The sequence below is a fragment of the Onychostoma macrolepis genome, chromosome 25 (assembly GCF_012432095.1).
Source record: "Onychostoma macrolepis isolate SWU-2019 chromosome 25, ASM1243209v1, whole genome shotgun sequence".
Taxonomy (NCBI): domain Eukaryota; kingdom Metazoa; phylum Chordata; class Actinopteri; order Cypriniformes; family Cyprinidae; genus Onychostoma; species Onychostoma macrolepis.
This window is the reverse complement of record NC_081179.1, coordinates 15,973,115-15,996,676: the sequence shown is the minus strand read 5'-3', so window position 1 is coordinate 15,996,676 and position 23,562 is coordinate 15,973,115. Positions and strand designations below refer to the sequence as shown.

General features: G+C 37.2%; 1 protein-coding gene across 7 annotated transcripts in view; it reads left to right on the top strand.

Moving 5' to 3' along the window:
* The window catches only part of cib2 (calcium and integrin binding family member 2), a 33,941-nt gene extending 17,162 nt beyond the window's left edge, over positions 1-16,779 (top strand). For 3 of the 7 annotated variants that reach the window (XM_058766966.1, XM_058766967.1, XM_058766968.1), the window contains 4 exons: positions 9,508-9,619; positions 13,410-13,557; positions 13,756-13,951; positions 15,955-16,779. In XM_058766966.1, the coding sequence (XP_058622949.1) occupies positions 9,508-9,619; positions 13,410-13,557; positions 13,756-13,951; positions 15,955-15,976 (478 nt within the window). In that variant the 3' untranslated portion in view covers positions 15,977-16,779. The remainder of the gene's footprint in view (positions 1-9,507; positions 9,620-13,409; positions 13,558-13,755; positions 13,952-15,954) is intronic. The other 4 variants (XM_058766965.1, XM_058766969.1, XM_058766970.1 and 1 more) reach the window with 2 other exon arrangements.
* Positions 16,780-23,562: the final 6,783 nt, after the last annotated feature.

Genomic DNA, 23,562 nt, shown 5'->3' with positions numbered 1-23,562 from the left:
GTAGACAAGGATCGTTTTCATTCTAAAATGTCGTTTTAAAATGAAGACGCACTAGTGTAAACGGAGCCTGTAAGAGGCTTCTATGTTCTTTGAATGTTTGAAACCGAGACTTTCTGTGTAAACACTGTTACCTGCATTTCTCTCACAGCATAGGATCACTTTTCAAACCTTACGAAAGACCTGGAACCCAATCTCTTGATTAGGCACAGACTTGCAAAGTGTCGCATCAGGTCTGGTTCATTCCTGTCCACGATAACATAAAGAAATAAAGCCTTGTGTTTGTTATTCGACCTGGCTGTTGTCCATTCCCTATGTGCATTAGGTATAAATAAAACAAATTGCCTGCTTTCTGTTCTAATAGGATTGACGCATTGCTCTCGGGTTTCAGGATATGCTGTTAATCGCTGTCGTTTGAAGATCAAGTGTCTACTTTAAGAAATTAAAAGCAGATACAGGAGAAAGGGGTACAGTGTCAGTTTACAGTCAAACGACCCAATTACGGTAATACAGAAGCCCAACAACAGGCTCTGATTGGCTGAGCTGTAACTAGTGTACTTCCCCCAGGCTGACTCACAGCCAGGACATTTCCAGTGCTGTATATACGACTTACATTTCCTGTCTGTCATATTACTGTGTAGGAAATTCAGTGGGTATCTTCCTACTTTGCTGTGTTTTTCACTTGTGACTCAGCCTTTAGATTTTATGGAGCTGGTATGAAAGTATCAGTGTTTTGATGTTTAAATTACTGGCTATGACATATCATCAGCAACTCTATGCCACTTGTCCCTACCACAGGGTTTCTCTTGATGTTCCTTGCATGTTACCCAATGCATTCCATCTTATATTCCAGTATCATCACCATCTCTTACCAAACTGTCTGGCTGCACTAAATACATCGCTCTCTCTTCAATTTAGAGTGTATTATATGCAATCCAGTGGCCGTTTTTGGGCATTGTGTATGATGTGAGATTGATAGATTGGCCGATGACCCCGCATGATGATTGCTCTGGTGTGTAAAGCTTGAAAGGATAATAAGATATGATTCAGGATGCCGCGCTGCATCATGTACGAATAATTTACTGCTGTTTTCTTGGCCATGTCTGTCCGAGTCTCTGGTTGTGGATGTAGTTAAATGAGATTTTATTACCATTCTGATAGACATTTATGGGGATGCTCTTCTATAATGCAGTCTTTAAAAACATGCGCATTGCAGGCTTTAAAAAACCTATACAGAATAAGATGAATATTAATCAAAAGGTGGATTTTCAAAAATAGGAGACATTTGGTGACTTGTTTTTTTTAAGCTGCAAATCTTGTTTTTTTATTTTTTTACCTATTAGGTTCTGTATGTTATATAAACTATTAACAACATTAACACTTAACATTTTGCAATCTCCTGAACTGTATCAAACATTTCAAATTATACAATGTTTCTAATATTTCTAATTACTAATTTTATTTAAAGTTAACTTAAAGGAATAGTTCATCCAAACATGAAAAACTGCTGAAAATATACTCACCCTCATGCCTAAAAGATGATGATGAGTTTGTTTCTTCATCAGAACAGATTTTGAGAAATTTAGCAACACTTGCTCACTAATGGATCCTCTGCGCTGAATGGGTGCCGTCAGAATGAGAGTCCAAACAGCAGATAAAAACATCACAATAATCCACAAGTAATCCACACAACTAATGCATCATTAAGATTATTATTATTTTTTTTTTTTTTACTTCAAACCATTGCTTCTGGCTTCTGCATAGTCCTTTATTAATATTATTATCTTCTGAAAGTCATCTGAATCAGGAGAGAAATATGCACAGATCAGTCACCATTTACAAGTGAAAACAGTCCAAATCAGTTCTAAACAAATATGTGGGTAGAGTTTGAGGACAACATTATGGATTATGGACTCTGGAATTTGGCCAGAAGTAAAAAAAATTTACAAAAGTTTAAAGTTTTCAGAACCTCTTTTGTTCCCAGTTCATGGAAAATCCCTTATGATATTACCCAGAATTCCTTCTCTAATGTTATTTCCTTCTCTAAGTTCACATGAGCAGCTGGTGAAAATCGTCCTGTCGGTTGGTGCTGGTTGGTATTGTTTTGTGGCTGTAATACCCATCTAATGATGAAAGGCCTCAGTTGTCATAGTTGTCATAGTCTCAGTTGAAACCCATCCTACGGTCTCCTGGTGACTCATGATGGGTCATGGACTTTCCTGTCAAAGTGAATAAGCCTCAATGTGACGTGTAGGTGCCCTTAGGCGAAGAAACATCCTCCTGTCATATCAACATATCAAGTGACCTGATCACTATCACACATAGCCAAGGTACTGACAAGTTGTTGCCCTTCTAAATTGCAATCAGAGAAACTACAATGAATTCTCTTGATGCACAGTATCTGTGTTGACTTCTCTTGTATGTGTCGCATGTGGTAGGTTGAAAAATCTATGCGTTTATTAACTGGGCTGAAGCATAACATAGTGGCTGCATCCATGAAAGGGGTTAATGAGATGTTTAATGCATTACTTTCTAATGGCCATTATAGGCTCTGCTTATTCTTCAGCAATGAACCATTACTGGCTTTTATCTCATGTCCCCAGAGTGCTTTGCAACCCTCTGCTTCCATTACCTATTCACTGGGTGCTTTAATGCGCCGGGATGCTTTGAAATAAACTGCAACATATTCCACATAAAAATTTGCTTCATGGTGTTAAACACATGAGTCTCTGGATACCATACTAGAGCTACTACTGCTGGTCAAGTCAAATAAAATATTATACCCTTCTCTCTCTGACAGTGCATCATTTATCTGAATGGGATTGTTGGTGCTTATAGCGCTTACTTGTGCAACAGCTAGAGTGCTGTGGGTGGTTGCTAGGGCATTGCCATGTGGTCACTAAGGTGTTTTGAGTGGTTTAACGTGTTGCTGTGTGGTTGCTAAGATATTTTGAATGGTTTGGGTGTTGTTGTGTGGTCATTTAGGAGTTCTAGGTGTTTTAGTGCATCCGTATGCGGTATCTAAGGTGTTCTGGGTGTTTTAGTGTGTCCGAATGTGGTATCTAAATGGTTTAGAGTGTTGCTATGCAGTATGTGTTCTGAATTGAGTGTTGCTGTGTGGTTGCTAAGGTGTTCTGAGTGTTTTAGTGTGTTACCATGTGGTTGCTGATGTATTCTGAGTGGTTTAGCATGGTACTGTGTGCTTGGTAAGGTGTTAGTATAAGTGTTCTGAATGATTTAGAGTGTTGCTATTTGGTTACTGAGGTATTCTGAGTGGTTTGACGTGTGTTTGCTAAGATGTTTTGAATGGATCGAATGTTGCTGTGTGCTCACTAAGGTGTTCTGGGTGTTTTAGTGTGTTCATACAGCATGTGTTATCAAAGGTGTTCTAAATGGTTAAGAGTGTTTCTATGTGGTTGCTAAGGTGTTCTTAGTGTTTTAGTGTGTTGCTTTTGATTGCTAAGGTGTTCTGACTGTTTAGGTGTGTTGCTATTCTGTACTGAAGGTGTTCTGAATAGTTTAGAGTTTTAATTTGTTGCTAAGGTGTTCTTAGTTGCTAGGTATGTTGGTATTCAGTTACTGAGGTGTTCTGAACGATTTGGTGTGTTGCTAGTGGTATTCTTGCTGGGGTATTCTGAGTGGTTTAACATGTTGCTAAGTGGTTGTTAAGGTGTTATGAGTTGTTTAGAATGTTTCTGTGTTGTTTTCAAGGTGTTTTGAATGGTTTAGCGTGTTTCTGTGTGGCTGTTGTTAAGATGATTTGAATGGTTTGAGTGTTGCCATGTGGTCTCTAAGGTGTTCTAAATTGTTCAGCGTGTTGCTATGTGGTTGCTAAGATATTTTGAATGGTTGGAGTGTTGTTGTGTGGTCGCTAAGGCATTCTAATGTGTTCTGGTGTTAGTGTGTCCATATGAGGTTGCTAAGGTGCTCTGAGTGGTTTTGAGTGTTGCTATGTAGTATCTAATGTGTTCTGAATGGTTTAGTGTTGCTGTGTGGTTGCTAAGGTGTTCTGGGTGTTTTAGTGTGTTACTATGTGGTTGCTGATGTGTCTTGAGAGGTTTATCATGTTACTTCATGTTGTTATACATGTTCTGAATGATTTAGAGTGTTGCTGTGTGGTTGCTAACGTGATCTGAGAGTGTTTTTGTGTGTTACTTGTGGTTATTGGGGTATTCTGAGTGGTTTAACATGTTGCTATGATGTTCTGAGTGGTTTAGAGTGTTGTTATGTGGTTGCTAAGGTGTTCTTAGTTTCTAGGTATGTTACTATGTGGTTACTAAGGTGTTCTGAGTGGTTTATCTGTGTGGTTGTCAAGGTGTTTTGAATGCCACTGTGCCTCTGTGTGATCGCTAAGGTGTTATGAATGTTTTAGTGTGTTGCTATGTGGTTGCTAAGGTATTCTGAGTAGTGTAAAATGTTTCTAAGTGGTTTTGAAGATGTTATGAGTTGTTTAGAATGTTGTTTTGTGGTTGACAAGGTGTTTTGTATGGTTTGAGTGTTGTTATGTGCTCACTAAGGCTTAGAGTGTTGCTATGTGGTTGCTAAGATATTCTGAATGGTTTAGGGTGTTTCTGTGTTGTTGCTAAGGTGTCCTATGCTATGTGGTTGCTATGGTGTTCTGAGTGTTTAGGTGTGTTGCTATGTGGTTATTAAGGTGTTTTGAGTGTTTAGGTGTGTTGCCATGTGATTAAGGTATTTTGAGTGTTTAGGTGTGTTATCATGTGGTTGCTGAGGTGTTTTGAGCGTTTAGGTGTGTTACTATGGAATGGAATGAAGCATTTATATAGCGCTTTTATTGTGTATTGCTATACACCCAAAGCGCTTTACAATCATGTGGGGGTCTTTCCTCAACCACCACCAGTGTGCAGCATCCACTTGGATAATGCGACGGCAGCCACAGGACAACGGCGCCAGTGCGCTCACCACACACCAGCTACAGGTGGAGAGGAGAGAGAGATAGAGCCAATCAAGTGGATACTATGTGGTTATTAAGGTGTTTTGAGTGTTTAGGTGTGTTGGCATGTGATTGTTAAGGTATTTTGAGTGTTTAGATGTGTTGCCATGTGGTTGCTAAGGTATTGTGAGTGTTTAGATGTGTTGCTATGTGGTTGCTAAGGTATTTTGAGTGTTTAGGTGTGTTGCCATGTGGTTGCTAAGGTATTTTGAGTGTTTAGGTGTGTTGCCATGTGATTGTTAAGGTATTTCAAGTGTTTAGATGTGTTGCCATGTGGTTGCTAAGGTATTTTGAGTGTTTAGATGTGTTGCTATGTGGTTGCTAAGGTATTTTGAGTGTTTAGGTGTGTTGCCATGTGGTTGCTAAGGTATTTTGAGTGTTTAGGTGTGTTGCCATGTGATTGTTAAGGTATTTCAAGTGTTTAGATGTGTTGCCATGTGGTTGCTAAGGTATTTTGAGTGTTTAGATGTGTTGCTATGTGGTTGCTAAGGTATTTTGAGTGTTTAGGTGTGTTGCCATGTGGTTGCCATGGAGTATTTTAGCGTATTATGTGTGTTTTGAATAGTAAGTGTTGCTATATGGCCAGTTGGTTGCATTTAATTAGTATAGGGGTTCTTCCTTCAGTCTACGTTTATGGACATTTTTGGCTGTTTTATTGTTCACCAGACAAAATTGTACATCTGATGGATTAGAAAAGTAACAGTATGAATCTCTCCTCCACTTTATTTGTGGTTTCAGTCGTGTACTTTCTTTATGGCGCACTGAAATATATAATGCACAGCTTACCTGAATTATGTCTACCACTTGAGTTTTGTTTTGTCAAACAGCTTGCAAACCTTATTTGCATAAGAACTCTTACTTCCGATGGCTCGTTCAGGGATGTTGTTTTTCATTTCTATAGTTCTGAGCTGTCATCCAGTATTCCGTAAGTACTTCCAGCTCTTACATAAGATGCGTCAGCCCGGTTTGATTCATGTGGATGGATTGTCCCTCTGCAATGACACCGAGATTGGTTTTGATAACAGGGCCAGTGGAGCACGAGAAACAAAATGGACAATCACTGGCAAACCTAATGGAGTCTTGTACTTTATCACCTTCATAAAACACTCCGTTTCTCCTGTTCCCCACACGCACCCGCACAATCCGCCCGGCTGTTATGCAAGGTTAGCGTAGGGTTATCGGCAATCGTTATGAATTGGCTTGTATTTCCTTGCATCCTGATTGGATGCCTGTGGTGCAACATGAGATTTGTCTCTTTTCTTGTAACTAAGGCAGGTACAAGATACCGTATGTACTGTACAATTGTCAATACTATAAATATTTCCACAGCCTCGGCTAATAACATGTCTAGCAAAGATTTTTGTCTGAAAACATATTATCATGTGTCATAATATAAATATAATTGGCTGCAGTTATTGTAATGTGTGTGTTTGTTATTAATGTCTGCAAGCTTGAGCAATCACTAGTCGCATGTTTAATCACCTCAGTGTAGTTTACTACAGTACAGTATAATATGAAACATTTTTTTACAGTCATGCATGGAGATGTGCTTCTGTTTTGTTTGTTTGTTTTTAGGCTTAGTTTTTTGTTGAACTTGCTTTTTGTTTAATTTAGTTTCCACTTAGTCTTTAGCAAACAAAAAGGCTGAAAATGTGTGGGGTTTTTTTTCTTTTTTTTTCTTTTATATGATTGCCAGTGCACAATATGAAATGTTTTCTTTCCTATGCAAAGCTTCATCCACTTTCTATATCGTCCTGTGTCCCTGCAGTCCTGATTTTTTCTGAACATCTGCGATCATCTCTGTGCAAATTTATTTTATTTTTTTATTACTGCTGCAAAGGCCTATTACAGTGTCCGCTTCCCTCTGTCTTGTTGCCATGCTCAGAATGAGTCATCAGTTCACAGTTTGCTGGCAAGCCTCCAAAACTCTTTGTGCAGAACAAATAGACAAAGCAGCTTTGTGAAATCTGTCTGCTTAGTCAAGAGCGTTACTAATTCCTCTAATACTAAGTGCTTAATTATGATGAGTTGGTGTCATTAACAATTGAGTTTCACAGAATGTGTGAAATGCATTTAGTTTTTACCATTGGGGTGATTTCAGGATTAAATATAAACCAATGCTGATGGAAACTAAACATTGCTTCTTGCAACTTGTCAACTTGCCTTTTAGTTTTTATTTTATTTATTTATTTGTTTATTTTTGCTGTCATTGCATCAACAAAGAAACAAAACAATAAATGTTTTTTCTTCTTTTCTGTTTGTTTGTTTGTTTGTTTGTTTTTTGTCATTTCATCACCAAACAAAATATAAACAATTTCTATTGTTGTTTCTTTGTTTTTCCTTTTCTTTTCATGTTTTTTTGTTTTGTTTTGTATCATTTGTTTTTTTGTTTTTCTTTCGTGTTAATAGATTATAATTCCTCCCCAAATATTTCATCTTAACTTGTTATTTGACAAGGGATAGCATAGTTAACTAAAACTAACACCTTAATAAAAATGTTACTTAAAATAAAATAAATGTTAACTGAAATAAAATAAAATATAATAAAATACAGTGGGGCAAAAAAAGTATTTAGTCAGCCACCAATTGTGCAAGTTCTCCCACTTAAAAAGATGAGAGAGGCCTGTAATTTTCATCATAGGTATACCTCAACTATGAGAGACAAAATGAGAAAAAAAAAATCCAGAAAATCACATTGTAGGATTAGAATTAATTGGTAAATTCCTCGGTAAAATAAGTATTTGGTCACCTACAAACAAGCAAGATTTCTGGCTCTTACAGACCTGTAATTTCTTCTTTAAGAGGCTCCTCTGTCCTCCACTCGTTACCTGTATTAATGGCATCTGTTTGAACTCGTTATCAGTATAAAAGACACCTGTCCATAACCTCAAACAGTCCAACTCCAAACTCCACCGTGGCCAAGACCAAAGAGCTGTCAAAGGACACCAGAAACAAAATTGTAGACCTGCACCAGGCTGGGAAGACTGAATCTGCAATAGGTAAGCAGCTTGGTGTGAAGAAATCAACTGTGGGAGCAATTATTAGAAAATGGAAGACATACAAGACCACTGATAATCTCCTCGATCTGGGGCTCCACGCAAGATCTCACCCCGTGGGGTCAAAATGATCACAAGAACTGTGAGCAAAAATCCCAGAACCACACGGGGGGACCTAGTGAATGACCTGCAGAGAGCTGGGACCAAAGTAACAAAGGCCTCAAATCCTGCAGTGCCAGACGTGTCCCCTGCTTAAGCCAGTACATGTCCGGCCCGTCTGAAGTTTGCTAGAGAGCATTTGGATGATCCAGAAGAGGACTGGGAGAATGTCATATGGTCAGATGAAACCAAAATAGAACTTTTTGGTAAAAACTCAACTTGTCGTGTTTGGAGGAGAAAGAATGCTGAGTTGCATCCAAAGAACACCATACCTACTGTGAAGCATGGGGGTGGAAACATCATGCTTTGGGGCTGTTTTTCTGCAAAGGGACCAGGACGACTGATCCGTGTAAACGAAAGAATGAATGGGGCCATGTATCGTGAGATTTTGAGTGAAAACCTCCTTCCATCAGCAAGGGCATTGAAGATGAAATGTGGCTGGGTCTTTCAGCATGACAATGATCCCAAACTCACCGCCTGGGCAACGAAGAAGTGGCTTCGTAAGAAGCATTTCAAGGTCCTGGAGTGGCCTAGCCAGTCTCCAGATCTCAACCCCATCGAAAATCTTTGGAGGGAGTTGAAAGTCCGTGTTGCTCAGCTGTTTGAGGTTGTGGACAGGTGTCTTTTATACTGATAATGAGTTCAAACAGATGCCATTAATACAGGTAACGAGTGGAGGACAGAGGAGCCTCTTAAAGAAGAAATTACAGGTCTGTAAGAGCCAGAAATCTTGCTTGTTTGTAGGTGACCAAATACTTATTTTACCGAGGAATTTACCAATTAATTCTTTAAAAATCCTACAATGTGATTTTCTGGATTTTTTTTTTCTCATTTTGTCTCTCATAGTTGAGGTATACCTATGATGAAAATTACAGGCCTCTCTCATCTTTTTAAGTGGGAGAACTTGCACAATTGGTGGCTGACTAAATACTTTTTTGCCCCACTGTATATAAAAATTTTCCAACTATTTCCAAGATGGCATTTCTATTTTTACTTGAAGTACTAAAGTAACTAAAACTAAATAAATCAAAACTAAACATAATAAACATAACATAATAAAAACTGTAAACTATTAAAATGACAAAAACACTCAACAAAATTACTAAAAATAAAATCTAATTCAAAATAGTACTAAAAACTATAAAATTATGCTAAAATAGCATTCTACTTGACTCATGCTATCTTATATCTTGTTTCTCAGTAAATCAGTGAATTTAAAATACCATCACTCAGGACTGTGGTGTTCTCTATTACATTTCAAATGAGCCGTTTTGTTTCATTCTCTTTTTTGTGAAAAAAACAAAAACAAATGAGATCTGATTCACAAGGTGATCTAAGAAGAAGTCACAGGAACAGCGATGAACTGCAGTAACCAGTTCTTACTTTTTTTCTGCATTGCAGCTTGCATGGAAGATACCATGAGCTGGCTCCACATTTGGTTCCAATGGACTACACCAACGACCCTGATGTTAAAATCCCTTTAGCTCTCATAGTCAACATGCCGGAACTGAAGGTAATGCTAACTATTCACTATAGAACTTCCCTTCCAGTTTGCATACAGCAGCATAAGTGGGGGCAGAAATATTCCCGTTATCTTGTTTAAGCAACATGATGCTTGTGCAATGACCCTCTCTGCACTTTTAGTTTATATCAGATATAATAGACACTAGTTTTTATAGGACAAAATTGTTTTTTAATGGCCACGCTGGCTGGGTTGTTTATATGACAAAGCACAACCGGTGGGAGCGAGGGATATAACACCACTATGCTTGTGAAAATTAACGCTCCATGAGATGGTGCCATTTCAGCAAATTATGTTAGCGCTTTAGATATTCCATGGTTGTAAAGACGCATACGTTTAATCGGAGCATCAAGAGATCGTTTATAGGATTAGCCAATAAGAGCATTAGCATTATGCTAGTATTAAAGTAATAATTATGTTACTTTATAGAGGTAACACTTTATTAGCGCCATTCCTGAACTGATTATAGTAAAACTCTTTCAGATTCTCTCCTTTCAAAGATGATCTTGTACTTTTTTTAACTGCATAATATTTGATATGCAAATATCAGAGGCTTCTAAATTATCAGTATGATCAAAACTTTGCTGAAAAACCTGTTTTTCAATCTACTACATGCCCTCTGTCATCTTATTTATAGGTTATGCTTTTTTAGGAAGTTTTAATATAATTGTAAACACATCCTTCAAGTTGTGGTTCAAGTGTCTTTTCATGGTGAAAGAAAACTTTTATAATCTTAGTAATATTTCAAGATGAACACAAACTGGACTGAAGCAACTTAGGTTTACTTTATTATCCATGCATCAGTTTTTAGAAATCTCATATTAAATGTAAGTATGAAATATGATATATAGGGTTTTTGAGGAATGTTTATTTGTTCATCTTTCAATCGTCATTGTATTCCATTGCATTATATGTTTTGCACCACAGTAAAAACTAGAGCTTTGATCATAAAACTGTTTTTTATATCATCTTACTAAGACATTATTGGGAGATAAAGAGTGACATCTGACATTTATATGCATTTTATGTAAATAATCTGCTAGACTGTTATAAAGATCTCGTTGATTTACATTACAAGCTATTTGATTTTCATCTCACTTTTGGCCATATAAATATCAGCATCGGCACCAAATTGCATATTTTTGCTCAGTTTGGGCCTCTGAATAAAATTAAGCTGCTTTTCACCCAAGTATCATATTATATGAGTTATACAAATCTGATGTGTCATGATAGTCAACAAATAAGACACATGCACCTTTTTTCGAAATATTATGTCTAAAGGTTCAATCTAATAAAAAAATAGTTCAGTCAAGCTGAGGATTCATTATTACAATCATATCGCTGATCCAATCTCACCTTTCCTTAATAATTCAGACCCAACCCTCAGTCAGTCAAAATCTGCTGGATGTTACGGCTCCAGAATGAGCCCCATTATGTCCCCTTTGCTGGAGACATAATTTTACCGCCCTCTAAAGCCGTCAGATGGACGAAGGAGCTATAAACCCAACCCTAGGAGGTGGATGATACTGATGGAGACCACTCAAGCTGGGATTGATGGGGCTATGACAGCTTCCGGTTTGCAAAGATCCTCTCAGCCTTCGTAAACATAAATCTTTGACCCTTCAGTCTGATAATTAGCCTTTTCATACAGAAGTAGAGTGATTTAACACATCAGAGCATTAGAGGGCTGTTTTCTTGACATCTGCCAATACAACTGCCTCTTGAGTTTTTTGACATGCACATTGATGGATGTTTTTTATGATGTTGCCCGTAAGGCAGTCTAACCTAATTTTCTTCAATTTGAATGAATCTAATCTGATTTCAGATTCTGAAAGATCTCTTTATATGAACCCTAAACCTTGCAATCTGATTTCATCTTCATTTACATGTGCATTACATGTGTTCAGAAACTGTCAGTAATCACAATTTTTGCCTTGATGACAAAAAAATAAATAAATAAGATGAAATGTATATCAGACAAGAGTTTTTTAGCAAATATTCAGACTCCTCCACTGACCAGTTTGGAATATAACGCATGTAAATATGAACCATGGCACTACGCATATGTGCAAGGTATTTTGAAATCAAATGAAGAAAATAGTCAGATTCAAGCATTTATGTGCCAGATTTTTTGGGGGGGTCTACAACTTCTAATCCATTGTTGAAGTTTCATTTGATAGCAGTGTTTACATGAAGGCTATTCAGTCTGATTTAGTAATCAATCAAGTTACTAACAGATTATTTGGTTGCAATGTAAACATAGCTAATCTGAAATCATGCCTGAATTTCCTTCAAGGTGAACTGTGGTGCTTGCTATGGTTTATACTCATTACTTGAACAAACCCCTAACCTGAAGTAACATATTATACCTCAAATCTTACGTGTAAAGCTTGCTTTTTTGACCTTGGAGATGGTAAAACTGGCACAAAAATATCATCTGAGATGGTGTAGATATTATAATTATGCACAGGATGTTGAGTGTTTAAAGCAGAGCAGAGACATCAGGGTTGATCTTGCTCTGCTGAGTTCATGCGACTGTTCCCAGAGATGTTGAGTCAGCTAGTAGCACAGGGCATAAAAAGTCCTTTAGGCCAATAGCCAGTAAGAAATATATGGGCGCCAGTTTGGGGAGTCAGCCTTTCTACATTTTATACATGACTCACTCAGCAAAACTCCCACTGCTGCACACATGCTTGTACAACCATACATTTGCACTCTATAGCCAGGCCTAGATACAATCTACAGATGTTTTTTTTTTTTTTTTTTGCATCTACATTGATTTTTAAGGGAACATATATTGACTTAATAATGAATACTGCTCTGGGTGTGTGCACTTGGATAGGTGAACTGCAGAGCACAAATTCTGAGGATGGGACACCATAGCCACACGTCATGTCACTGTCACTGTTTGTAAAATATTTCAAAGAATAGTGTGGTATCATATGGTTTCCATGGTATTTTTATTGTTGCACCATCATTAATCGTAGGTTTCCATAAGAATATCCAGATAAATTTTGCACAGTGTTGTTACTGTCAACTGAAACTAATACAGTCATTGAAATGATGGAAAAAATTAAGTTGAAGTACTGAGAATACTAAAACTACAATCAGCATAAAACTTAAAGTTGAATTGAAATAAAAAATAATAACGAAATCACATAACAAATTTGCTAAAACTTAAGACTGACACTGATAATACATCAACATATTACTAAATACAAAGTTCTGTCATGAAACTCTACATGGCGCAGATGGATAGGTTCTAACTCAATCTGATATAATCATATCATTACTCACATGGCGCAGCTGATTGGTTTCTTTTTGCATCAGCAGATTGCTGCTCAACATTCAAATACTTGGCTAGTGTTTGCTGTAGCAGTTGCAGCGCACTTCAGAAACCCTCCACCTTCCCCAGCTCCACCTGTATAGGTCTGCTACGGGGTAATTTCATGTATGTTATATATGGAGATTATTTCATGTATGTTATGTATGTTATTTTCTACATGCTCACAGTAGCATGTCTGAGGATTTATTGGCAGTAGCAAGTTGGTACTTGCTCTGCTGCAGCATAAGCGTAGCAGATCTATTCCAACAAGACCAAACACATTAACATTGCCATGTATATTACCATGCTAAACTCTCAGAGAGTTGTCATGACAGAAACAATATAATAGTAAATAGATAGATCATACTAAAATTACACTGATATTGCAGCCTCTCTGGTTCTTTTTATAGTGTAATCCTTATAAACCTAATAAAATATTCAATTTTTGTTTTCTAGGAGAATCCATTCAGGGATCGGATTGTGGAATCGTTCTCTGAAGACGGCCATGGGAACCTCAGCTTCAACGACTTTGTGGACATGTTTTCAGTTCTCAGCGAAATGGCTCCCAGAGAACTGAAAGCCATTTATGCTTTTAAAATATACGGTAAAATTCATTTTTTATTAACTCATGTTCAGTCGACAAGAACAAAAAAAAATTAAAAAATTTACAATGTGATTGTCACAGTGCACAGTTTTAGAGGTTGTAACAAACATTTATATTGCAACTTTCATAAACGCTGCAGCAATTTCATAACATGAATGCCTTTTGTAGTTAATACTTATCTTCTTGTTTTGTTCTTAGACTTCAATGTGGATAATTACATCTGCAAGGAGGATTTGGAAAAGACTCTAAACAAGTTAACGAAGGAGGAGCTAACACCAGAGGAGGTTAATCTGGTGTGTGAGAAGGCCATTGAGGAGGCCGACCTGGATGGAGACAACAAGCTCTCCTTTGCCGACTTTGAGAACATGATCTCCAGGGCTCCTGACTTTTTAAGGTAAGAACAATAGATGTAATAAAGTGGCTTATTTCCTCAGATGCATTCTAATCAGAGTTTTGCTTGTTATAAATTGTAATTTAAAGTTAGGGTTTTGGTAGTTCAGTCTATCTCAGATGGTGGAGAATGCGGGCACAATTCTCATTATATCATATCATTTCATTCATCACTAACATAGATTGAATGAAATAGTCAAATCTAACTCAAAGATGGCAATTTAATGCTTGTTAGTGTTCTGTAGTGTTAGCTTAGCAACATGTTAACCTCAAACTCATTGAAATCTATTGAAATAAATTGCAAGTTGAGTCACCATTTGTATGATGTATAGATTTGCTGCATGTGTAGAATTTCTCAAGATCAGTTGCTTATTATCTTTTTTTTTTTTGGATAGCATGCTGCCATATGTACTTACGCTTATGTTCTAGTTACTAGTTTGTACTTCACAGAAATTATGCTCATCATTTTACTGGGAGTTCATGTGTTCATATCGGACATACTAAGTCCTTATCAGTGTAAAGCCAATTATGCTAGTTGCTAAAGTTCTGGTTAGCTTTCTACTCTGGAGGCACGCTGCTATAATTTGGCTGCAGTGCACTTAAATATGCTTTATAGGGCAAGAGTTCTTCAGCTTGGCTTTTACAGGCCTTTTTGGACTGCACAGCTGTGCTTCACTGACCACATGATTGAGAGGGACAGGAAGGTTTTGTACCATCATTTGGAGACCTGGATGCCAAACAAATATAGAATTGCTTTCAGCAGCTGTCAGTCAAAGAGAGAATTACTTTCTTGAACACTCATAGAAAGTTAACGTAGAAAGGATTTATGCCCTTAGCATTCTGCTGACTGTACTTTTTGTTACTTAAAGGTGAAGTGTCATTTCTGCACTAACAAATGACAAAATAAACAAAAAAAACAACACTGTTTGTATGACTCAGCAATTTCAGATTTTAACGGGAACATGTACCCCTAAATCAGATCTCATAGACGCATCCATTATAGGGTTTAAGGATAAACAGTGCTACAAGAGACACTTTTAATTATGTTTCAGTTTGTTTTAATCTGTTGTGCTCCTTACTGAAAATAATAGTTGAAGTGCTGTTGCATAATCACTGAACACAAAAACCTGTGTCTTAATTATTGAACACAGCTTAACAGGTGCTAAGTGCTGTAAACACTGTATACCATTCAAAAGTTTGGGAGCAATGGCTGTTAAAAATGGCTGTTTTACATCACGTGAATAAATTACATTTTAAAATATATTACAATAGAAAACTAAAATAGAAACATTACATATTTTACTGTATTTTTGATCAAATTAATGAAGCCTCTGTGAACATAACTTAAAACATTTTTAAAAACTTTACAACCTCAAATGTTTAACTGATAGTAAAATATTATTTTTCAAATGAATACACTTTTTGTGCCATTACCTGATTATGCAAGTTTCTTTAGCGAATCAGTTATGGGAAGGGGGAAAAAAAACATAGAAAGCATATAAAACCAATAGGCACAATTCAATCTTTGTAAATTGCTTCCTCACTGTTTTAAACATTCATACAAATGATAGTAAAGGGTGACATATGCTAAAAACTCTCTTTTCCCCAAGTGTCATGTGCACAGGTGGTTAATGTCTACTGTTGAAGATCTATGACAAAGGTTTGGAACTCAATACTTTCTGCTATTTGATCTGGTGGAATTCCAAATTCATTTTAAAATCTATTTTACTATCAAAATGCCATCAGAAACCATCTGCTCCTCATCCTGGTTCTTCTCGAATACTTTTTAATATCACCTTGTGAACAATGTTCATCAGTTACCAGTGAGACAGCAAAAATTGATGCAAATCCTAAAATATATATCCTGGGTTTGTCACTTATTTTGGACTTCGAAATTATGCCATCGCTTTAGGGACAGGAAAGGGCGTAATTCAATTTTAAATGGTCCTTATGTTTTTATCTTTAATCTAATATGCTCTTTCTGTCTGTCATCTTTTTGTACTGCAGCACCTTCCATATACGAATCTAAAATGGCTTCAGTGGAAGACACCAATGCTGAGGGTTCCTTGAACAGACAAGTCCACATCGGAGGATAAATGTCTACTGTTGTTTTCCTTTCATTTTTGGAAGCACACTTGACAGGATTACTGACCAATGCATGGCTGTTTCATTACCAATGAAAAGTTTGGATCAGAAATCCCTTGTGTTTTCAGAGAAAGGAAATGGAAAGTTGAGGCCTTTTGGGGGTTTGACCCACACCTTGTCTTGGAGTAAAACTAATGTGGATGTAAACCACTTTTATGGGCTTCTACCAATGTCCGTGGCACATTGGATACAAATTTAACTCACTCTCCCACTTCAAATAATCATGGGACAGTTCAAATAAATCATGGGACAGTTTTCATTCGGGAAGGGACAAACAAACTGGACAAGAGAGTGAGTGAGAGGGCTACAAGCACATTATTGGCATCAGCGCCACCGAGACAGTGTTTTCTACAGCTATGCAATCTTTCTCCATAAAATGCATGAATTAGATTCCGTTCCCTACCTTTTCCCGTTCCCTAATGTCCCTACAGCTTTGCCATTTCACAATCTAATTGCTTATAGAACTGGAGCATGACGACAATCATATCTAAATGTTCTCCAGTTGAATGAAGGGCTCTGTCATCATATATTCTCTAATTGTCTTCTCTGTCATTCGCTCTCCATGTATTTGTTCTGCCCGCAGATCCCTTTATCCCTTCTGTCCTAACTTGAGGTGTTAGTGTCAAACTGTCTCTTACCTTTTTTCAGTATTTGATGTGATAGAGGGCATTTGACTTAACTTTTAATAAAGGTTTTCTGTTGATTGTTGACTGAGTGAGTGCATCTATTGATATTTTGGGGTTAATGCTTGATTTTGAGACAAAATGTATTATTTAAAGGGATAGTTCACACAAAAATTAAAAGTCCATCATCCTTTACTCACTCTCATGTTGTTCCAAACCATAGAACACAAAAGAGAAATTACAAAGAATGTTCACATCGCTCTTTTCTTTTATATGGTTTATAAAAATCACAACAAACAGTAGTCCATGTGACTAGTGCGCTACATTGCAATTTTTTTTTTTTTTTGAGGGACAGATCATAATTTATGACGCTATTCACTGACAATTTTGACCTCTGCTTTAGGGATAGTTCACCCAATAGTGAAAATTCACGGTCACATTATTCACGTTCATGTCGTTCCAAACCCAAAAGACTTTTCATTCATCTTCAAAACTCAAATTAAGATATTTTATGAAATCCGAGAGCTTTCTGACCCTTCATAGACAGCAACGCAACTGACATGTTCGAAGCCCAGAAAGGCAGTAAGGACATCGTTAAATTAGTCCATGTGACAAAAAATAGTCAAAGACTGACACGGAAGAGAAGAAATTGTTATTTTTGTTTTATTTATGCAAAAAAAAGTATTCTCATAGCTTCATAACATTACGGTTGAACCACTGATGTCGCATGAAAAATTTTAACTATGTCCTTACAGCCTCTCTGGGCTTTGAACATGTCAGTTCCATTGCTGTCTATGGAGGGTCAGAAAGCTCTTGGATTATATCTTTCATTTGTGTTCTGAAGATGAACAAAGATCTTTCGGGTTTGGTATTAATGACATGATGAGTGGGTAATTAATGACAGAATTTTCATTTTTGGGTAAACAATCCCTTTAAATCTCATTTGTGCTTCATTTTGAGAATTAAAGGGATAGTTGACTCCCAAATGAAAATTCTGTCATCATTTACTCATCTTTACATTTCTTTTTTGTGGAATGCAAAAGAAGATATTTTGAGAAATGTTGTTATTGTCCATAGAATGAAAGTCAGTGGGGTCCAGTACAACTTTGAATGGACAAAAACAACACCGAGACATTTCTCAAATCTTCTTTCATGTTCCACAGAATAAAAAATGTTTGGAACAACTTGGGACAACACATTATATATCCAAATAGAACAGCGCTGAACTTATTATCGGGACAGTCCATCTTGAGCACATAGTGACTTGATCACGGTGGTGGAGTTTTCTAGTTACCAGCCTATCCCTAATTACTTACTGTAAGAGATGCTTTTTTTAAATTATTATAAATATTTGAACTGTACATTGTTGCATATTTTTGTTACCCCAGTAATGGCCCTGGCTGTTTCTTTGTCCTCTTCTCGTTCTAGTTCAAAGCCCCATGCAGCTGCGAACCAACCAGACTTAACAATAAAGATGGGCCAACAATGATTCTTCAGCCTATCCTGTCGTATTCCACTTTAATGACTTTTTAAGCTGAATGAGATCGTTAGGAGCAGCGCTGCCTCAGCACTCGTATGATTATACACAGCGCGCTTTGATCCCGGTAAATCTCCACCCAGAGATGCACAGAGCTGTCCTTGGCCATATTAGTTCAGCTGATGATTTACTGGGTCAGACGCTTATGTCCTTTTAAAAGAGTCCAACATAAATGCTTTAGATTGTTTTTCAAGGAAATGTTGTTTAAGATATAAATGTATATGTTGTGCTTTTTTTGGGGACAACAGGGTGAGTATGTGATCCTGCTGATCTTGTAATGTCTTACATGATGAACATGATGTCCAGTTATACACTGACATGGCTAAGTTTTATTTTATTTTATTTTATTTATTTTATTTTTTTCATATTGGGTTGCCAGGGGATTGCTAGATGGTTGCAATGATATTCTGGGAGTTTGCTATGGCGTTGCTCAAGTCAATAGAAATAGTTGATATCTATTATGTTTGTATAATAAAAGTTTGCATGGTAGTTAAATTTTTGCGCTACATATGGGGAAAAAACATGCTTTGGTAAATCCTAATTATGACATAAAAAAGAAATCATGACAATCTATGTCATAATTATGAGATTAAAAATTGGTGTTTAATGTCAGAATATGTATCTCATAATTGTGATTTTCTTTTTCTTTTTTTTGTCATAATTTCGACTTCTTTTTCGGCCAGATTTACTAACAGCGCCAGCGCAAACCATCTTTAGGTGTTAAATTACTGGTATTTGCTCCATTATTTAACACCCCAAAAAAGCATTTCTTAAACTATTTTGCACTCACAATGGCTGCATTTTTTGTTGTTAGGAGGAGGCACCGCAGAGATCAGAGAGCGCGTGGTAAGTGAGAGGATTTTCTCCACACGTATTAATTTATAATAGTTATAATACTGTATTTATAATAATAATAAGAACACATCCGAATCCGAACATATCCTTATGCTAATTTGCGCTACATTTGGTAGATTGCGTTGATCATTATGGAAATTAGATGTTGCGTCTGTGTTCTTTAGTTTGCACGTTATTAAATCGCCCGCAGAAATTTCCACGCCCATCGGCGCTGTTTTGAATTGTGTTCTTGCGCTAATTTGCCCTGTTTAGTAAATCTGGTCCTTTATCTTATGTAATAAATGTTTCTCATAATTTTGACGAATGTCACAATTTATCTCATAATTTCAACTTTGTTGTCATTTATTTTATCTCATAATTATGACTGTGCATCTCATAATTGTTTGTCATAATTTTGACTTCGTCATCATTGACTTTTTATCTCAATTTCAAATTTGTCATCATTGACTTATCTTGATTGTCTTGACTTTGTCATAATTATCTCATAATTTTTGGCCATAATTTAAACTTTTTGTACAACCCGAATTCCGGAAATTTTGGGACATTTTTAAAATTTGTATAAAATGAAAAGTAAAAGAATTTTAAATCACGAGCCAATATTTTATTCACAATAGAACATAGATAACATAACAAATGTTTAACCTGAGAAATTTTACAATTTTATGCACAAAATGAACTCAAATTTGATGCCTGCTGCAGGTCTCAAAATAGTTGGGACGGGGGCATGTTTACCATGGTGTAGCATCTCCTCTTCTTTTCAAAACAGTTGGAAGACGTCTGGGCATCAAGGTTATGAGTTTCTGGAGTTTTGGTGTTGGAATTTGGTCCCTTTCTTGCCTGATATAGGTTTCCAGCTGCTGAAGAGTTCATGGTCGTCTTTGACGTATTTTTCATTTAATGATGCACCAAATGTTCTCTATAGGTGAAAGATCTGCACTGCAGGCGGGCCAATTCAGCACCCAGACTCTACTACTACGAAGCCATGCTGTTGTAATAGCTGCAGTATGTGGTTTTGCATTGTCCTGCTGAAATACACAAGGCCTTCCCTGAAATAGACGTCATCTGGAGGGGAGCATATGTTGCTCTAAAACCTTTATATACCTTTCAGCATTCATAGTGCCTTCCAAAACATGCAAGCTGCCCATACCGTATGCACTTATGCACCCCCATACCATCAGAGATGCTGGCTTTTGAACTGAACGCTGATAAAACGCTGGAAGATCTCCCTCCTCTTTAGCCTGGAGGATACGGCGTCCGTGATTTCCAACAAGAATGTCAAATTTGGACTCGTCTGACCATAAAACACTTTTCCACTTTGAAACAGTCCATTTTAAATGAGCCTTGGCCCACAGGACACGACGGGGCTTCTGGACCATGTTCACATATGGCTTCCTTTTTGCTTTATAGAGCTTTTGTTGGCATCTGCAGATGGCACGGCGGATTGTGTTTACAGACAGTGGTTTCTGGAAGTATTCTTGGGCCCATTTAGTAATGTCAATGACAGAATCATGCCGATGAGTGATGCAGTGTCGTCAGAGGGCCCGAAGACCACGGGCATCCAACAAAGGTCTTCGGCCTTGTCCCTTACGCACAGAGATTTCTCCAGTTTCTCTGAATCTTTTGATGATGTTATGCACTGTAGATGATGAGATTTGCAAAGCCTTTGCAATTTTTTGTTTTTAAATTATTCCACAATCTTTTTACGCACTCTTTCACAGATTGGAGAGCCTCTGCCCATCTTTACTTCTGAGAGACTCTGCCTCTCTAAGACATCCTTTTTTTATATTTATCATGTTACAGACCTGATGTCAATTAACTTAATTAGTTGCTAGATGTTCTCCCAGTTGAATCTTTTCAAAATTTCTTGCTTTTTCAGCCCTTTATTGCCCCCGTGCCAACTTTTTTGAGACCTGTAGCAGGCATCAAATTTGAAATGAACTCATTTAGTGAATAAAAGTGTAAAATTTCTCAGTTTAAACATTTGCTATGTCTAACATATTGAACCCATTTTATCTGCTGAAGGGAAATCTGAATGCTTATAAAAGTTATAGATCATCTCTCCTCAACAAACCACACAATTTAGAGGTATAATTCATGTCTATAGCACAAAATTTCATATAAGCACCCATACAGCAACAAAATTATCTTAAAGAGATAATTCACCTAAAAATTAAAGATAATTTACATACCCTTACGTTATTCCAAAACTGTATGATGTTCTCACTTTTGCTGAAAATGTCTGTTTAGTTTTTGTTTTTTGTCCATACAATGAAAGTCAATAGGGTCAGGGTGAAATAATTCAGAATTTTCATCTTGGGGTAAACAGTACCTTTAAATGGTAAAAAAGCATCCATTATCTGAAATAGTTATGGTTTCTCACATTGTTTTCACCATTAGACAAGTATTTTGACATGCAAATAACAGAAACAACTAAAATGGACTTTAAAATAAATACAAATGCACTTGGACCTTTGTTAAGGGTCAAAGATCCCATTAGCAGGGCTTACGTAAGCCATGAAAATGCTTCTCAGACATAAAACAAGGCATGCCTGGATGAATTGGTGAGGGACCGTTTTGGCAATATCACAGCGGTGTGCAGTCATTAGGGATAACGCCGCCTGCGCTAATATGCAGTTAATTCCTCATCCCGTTACCTCCAACTCCCTTTATGAGGACTGTATTAAAAACTCCAGTGGGATGTAAGTGCTGATGATGCGCCTCCGTTAATTACGCTTCTCACCCTGAGCATCTGCTGATTTAGATGTGCTTCTGCTCCAGTCTGATACAGCCACTCAGGCTGCTGACAGTAATGTAGGCATTAGAGCATTGATTCTTCTGGACGCAGGGCATAAAATGAGACGTCAGTGACTCACACATGCACGGCGATTCGCGCACACACTCGCTGTGCTGGCCTTGGCTGCCCTCTAATCTTATTAGCCCAGTGATGTTTGCCAATATGGCATCCCAAGAGTTTCAAAACAATCCATTTTGGTGTTTTTTAGGAGCCAGTTCGATAACAAAGGCAGGGTATATATCAGTATTACTGGATGTGTTCAAGTAATGTTTTTTTTGTCAGGTAAACACGGTACTCTAATATCCTGATCAATAGCGATAAACAAGGAAACACAATACGTTTTTGTTTCAGTCTGCAAGGTTTTACACAATGCTTTTACATCAAATTTTGGAGCTTAACCATTAGCATTCAGAATGTCTATTTTGTCACTGTAGCCACATGCTAACTTGATTCATCATAGCGTGTGATTCTGGATAAATGGTTTATCCGAAATCGCCCTCTCATTACTTATACCCTTGAAGGAAATGAAAATGATTGCGCAAATTAGGAAAATTGCTTGTAAAAACCTTAATTAAACAGTTGATAATCAATTAAAAAGGAACTCAAGGCTTGTTTACACCAAGGATGTAACAATAAAGATTTAGTTTTAAATGTTAATAACAGAGGAACAATATAATTGGAATCACTTTTTTCCAACTGATGATAAAAACATTGGCAGAAAAAAGCTGAAGTATTTAAAGTGGCAGATGACACTTTTGTGGCCCAAAGGTAACTTCGGGTAGACTTCTGCAAAGAATCAATAACAGCAAAGTCACTGAAGAGTAGATTATTTCTGATAACAAGCAAAATATGTTTGCTGCGTAAATCAGACGGGCTTATTGAACATGCAAATTCATTCTCTGCCAGCAGGAGGTGCTTTTGGAGTAGCAGAAATAGATGTTTCCTCGGTAATGGCTGTACACAAAGCAGCAGTCAGTTGTGTTGTGTCAGTTTGTGGCAGTCAGTTTTGATGTGATGGGCGCCACAAATAAATCAATGTATGGGAAACACATCCCACAGCACAACAACCTGTGCCCAACTTCAGTTGACTCATCACCTGAACTTTAACTGCATTTGTAGTCGGCGCCACTAGCCAGACTGATAAACAAACACTGACCGGAAGTAAACTTTGGGCGATTTTGGTCACAGCTGGAACAGCTTTCACCAGTCATATTTTAGGTTCACATTAACTGATAAGCATAGCATTATGATGGTCAAGAGCTCCATGCTTGATTGCATACTGAGTAGATACTGTTTGATGAGGAACGAACTTTGCAACTTCAAAAAAAAGTATGTTCTATGTAGTATGAATGTGAATGTAAACATTCGTTTTGACTTTATTATCATGAGAGCTACCAGTGTCAAGGCTTATGTTAATAGATAAGCATTGCATTAATGTGGTCAAGAGCTGTGTCCGAAATCACATACTGAGTAGGCACTACATTTGATGGGGAACAAAATTCACAGCTGTTCTATATAGTGTGATTGTGTGTAGTATGAGTGAAATGTGTACGTACTTCAAACGCCATGTTTACCTATAGTGTCTGTTGCGTTGCTTCACTGCCATTCAGAACTCCTCTCTCGCGGCATCATGGGATATTAAAGTGTCCACTGAATGTGAA